The sequence below is a fragment of the Lathyrus oleraceus genome, chromosome 2 (assembly GCF_024323335.1).
Source record: "Lathyrus oleraceus cultivar Zhongwan6 chromosome 2, CAAS_Psat_ZW6_1.0, whole genome shotgun sequence".
NCBI classification, from domain to species: domain Eukaryota; kingdom Viridiplantae; phylum Streptophyta; class Magnoliopsida; order Fabales; family Fabaceae; genus Lathyrus; species Lathyrus oleraceus.
Window position 1 is genome coordinate 432,423,850 of NC_066580.1, and position 2,915 is coordinate 432,426,764.

Sequence of the window (2,915 nt, forward strand, 5' to 3'; positions counted from 1 at the left end):
AGCTTATCTAATCTTAATTATTAATAATAGAATCTAGATCTAGATTCCAAAAAAACAAGATGATGTTGCACTATAGCAACACCACAAGAACAAATGTTCAAGTAGTAGCAACAAGACAAACAAATGGAAGCAAAAGAAGCCACGTGTCATTTCCTCAATCTCCCTTTCAATGGCTACCGAAAAACCTGCATTGGCCAATCACTCACACTTTACATTTACCTGCCACTTCTTATCGCTCTCCCTTTTTATCTCTCCTACCTATTTGCTTCTCTTCCTTTTTCTCCAATTCATTCATTATTCTTCACCCTTTTTTGCCATTACCATGTGTTTTCTTCACCATCTCCAAACCAATATCTACACATTTTTCAACATTTCTCACATGCAAAAATATATATAAACTATGCCATGATGTCAGTCACGTTCTTGGAATGGCCTAAATTCTACCTTTTTTCTCGGATCAAGTGAATACCATGTTTTGTATAGCTGTTTGTTGCTGTGCAATCTTCTAGTGGGTACTTATTTTTTGTGAAATTGGGTTGTGTAAAAAACAAATCTTTTTGTTTGTTGGAGCTATTGGAATATTATGTAATGGAACAAAAATGGCACCAGGGAATTATTGCAGCTCTCAGGTAGTAGCTATATTAAAAGGTGGTGAGTGTTCCATGGAGGATCAAAATGATGATACTTTGGGGAATTTGAATCAGAATATTGCTGGCAAACCTCCAAGGGATCATTCTGTTAGTATGCGCCATTGCACCAGCTCTTCATGGTTGGCTGATTCGGTTAGTATATAACCATCAACTTTTTTTACCATTACACGAATCAAAACGATAAAGACTGAATATCTGAATACTGTGTATATGCCAACCAGCCCTCTTTTATTTGTATTTTGTTGATAGACTAAATTAACAATTATGGTTTATTTTATATTGTGGCTATATAGGAATCAAATATTAATAGCGTTGGCATTAAATCAAACACAGAAGATAAATCAGAGTTTCCTCTTATATTAAGATCTGGAAGTTGTTCTGAGAAAGGACCAAAGCAATACATGGAGGATGAGTTTGTATGTGTTGATATTCTTCTTGAATGTAAACGTGTTGCTCAACAACTAGACCTTCCATCTCCATCAGCATTTTATGGGGTATGTATATTTCTTCCTAAGTTGAGTAACCTTGTTCAGTTGTTTGCATGCATTTAACAAACTCAAGAAGATTGTGTAATATTGATTAATATGCAGATATTTGATGGACATGGTGGCGTTGATGCCGCATCATTTATCAAAAAGAACATATTTAACTTTATAATTGAAGATTCTCAATTCCCATCTAGCATTAAGAAAGCAGTTAAGAATGCATTTGTGAAAGCTGATCATGCATTTAGAGATGCCGGTACACTTGATAGTTCTTCAGGAACCACAGCTCTAATAGCCCTTGTCTTGGGAAGGTAAGGTCAAAGACCTAAGCAAGATCTATACATTTATTTAAACTGTAAATGTTGGCTAACTTCTTATGTCGCAGGGCCGTGCTGATTGCGAATGCAGGAGATTCGCGTGCGGTACTAGGGAAACGCGGCCGAGCAGTTGAACTTTCAAAAGACCATAAACCAAATTGCACTTCTGAAAGATTAAGAATTGAAAAACTAGGTGGTGTTATCTATGATGGATACCTAAATGGACAACTATCAGTGGCACGTGCGCTAGGAGATTGGCACATAAAAGGTTCAAAAGGTTCAAAGAGTCCCTTAAGCTGTGAGCCAGAGTTAGAGGAAATTGTTGTAACAGAAGAAGATGAGTTTTTGATACTAGGGTGTGATGGATTATGGGATGTTATGAGTAGTCAATGTGCTGTTACAATGGTTAGGAAGGAACTTGTGCAGCATAATGATCCTAACATATGTGCTAAGGTACTTGTTACTGAGGCACTTCAAAGAAACAGTTGTGATAATCTAACAGTTGTTGTGGTTTGTTTCTCTAAGGATCCACCTTCTAAAATTGAAATTCCTAGATCACATAGGAGAAGGAGTATTTCTGCTGAAGGTCTTGATCTTCTCAAAGGTGTTTTGAATGGTAGATGAATGGATAAGATTTTATTAGAGATTTGTACAGATTGAGTTGTTGGGTGCTCATACTAGAGATATGGCTCATCAATAAGTCTCTTTTAGCCAAGTGATGAATTGCACAACAGATCACATAAGTTGCTTGTTGATTCATTCAATGTTGGTTTAGGAGAACTATGAAGTAAATTAGTTAATTTTGTTTTTTATGTTTCTTACTTCTTATTAGGTTGTCTTTCACTTCTTTTTTTGAGTTTATTATTGTATATTTGTAAGGAACATTCAATTTTGTTTTATGATGATGTCTTAAACATGCCTTTACTTTTATAGTTATATGTAGTCATATTTGATTTAGTTATAATTACTCCATCCTTTCCAAAACATTTGTCATCTTAGTGAGACATGTTTATTTCAAGATAAATGTGGTTTTGTCTCCATATTGATCACACAAATTATATTTATAATGGTGTTATAACAAATATATTAAATATCTAATGAATGAACCTTAATGTAGTAAGTAGAATACTTTAAGAATACTAATAATCATTGTACAATCAAAAGAATATATGCAAATTTACTTAATTATAACAATCCCAAAAGAATATTTTTCTACCTTGAATATTTAGAGACAAATGTAGTTTCAACTTTTAATCAAAAAGAGGATAGGCAAATGGTTGGTAAAGAATGCAAAAAGAGGATATAGTTTTCAGCATCACTTTTAATCATGTCATGCTCTTGAAACATTGTGTTTAAACCTTTCAAATCAAACATGGGGAGATCATTTCAATTCATAAGTAGATGGACAAAGTCGTTAGAGGGGTGAGAAGCACCCCTAATTACTAATAATACTAATAATGGAT

The 2,915-nt window shown here is 34.1% G+C and overlaps 1 protein-coding gene across 1 annotated transcript; it reads left to right on the forward strand.

The window, feature by feature from the left end:
• Positions 1 to 234: 234 nt before the first annotated feature.
• LOC127119976 (probable protein phosphatase 2C 47) lies at positions 235 to 2,239 on the forward strand. Its single transcript, XM_051050358.1, has 4 exons — positions 235 to 782; positions 944 to 1,144; positions 1,241 to 1,446; positions 1,521 to 2,239. The coding sequence occupies exons 1-4, from the start codon at positions 600 to 602 to the stop codon at positions 2,074 to 2,076; spliced, it is 1,146 nt and encodes a 381-aa protein (XP_050906315.1). The 5' UTR covers positions 235 to 599; the 3' UTR covers positions 2,077 to 2,239.
• The last annotated feature ends 676 nt before the right edge of the window (positions 2,240 to 2,915 follow it).

Excerpts from the sequence above, each read along its gene's own strand:
- LOC127119976 (XM_051050358.1), top strand. The coding sequence starts at position 600 with ATGGCACCAGGGAATTATTGCAGCTCTCAGGTAGTAGCTATATTAAAA. Across the intron at positions 1,145-1,240 it reads CTCCATCAGCATTTTATGGG|ATATTTGATGGACATGGTGG; the intron begins GTATGTATATTT and ends ATTAATATGCAG. Across the intron at positions 1,447-1,520 it reads ATAGCCCTTGTCTTGGGAAG|GGCCGTGCTGATTGCGAATG; the intron begins GTAAGGTCAAAG and ends CTTATGTCGCAG.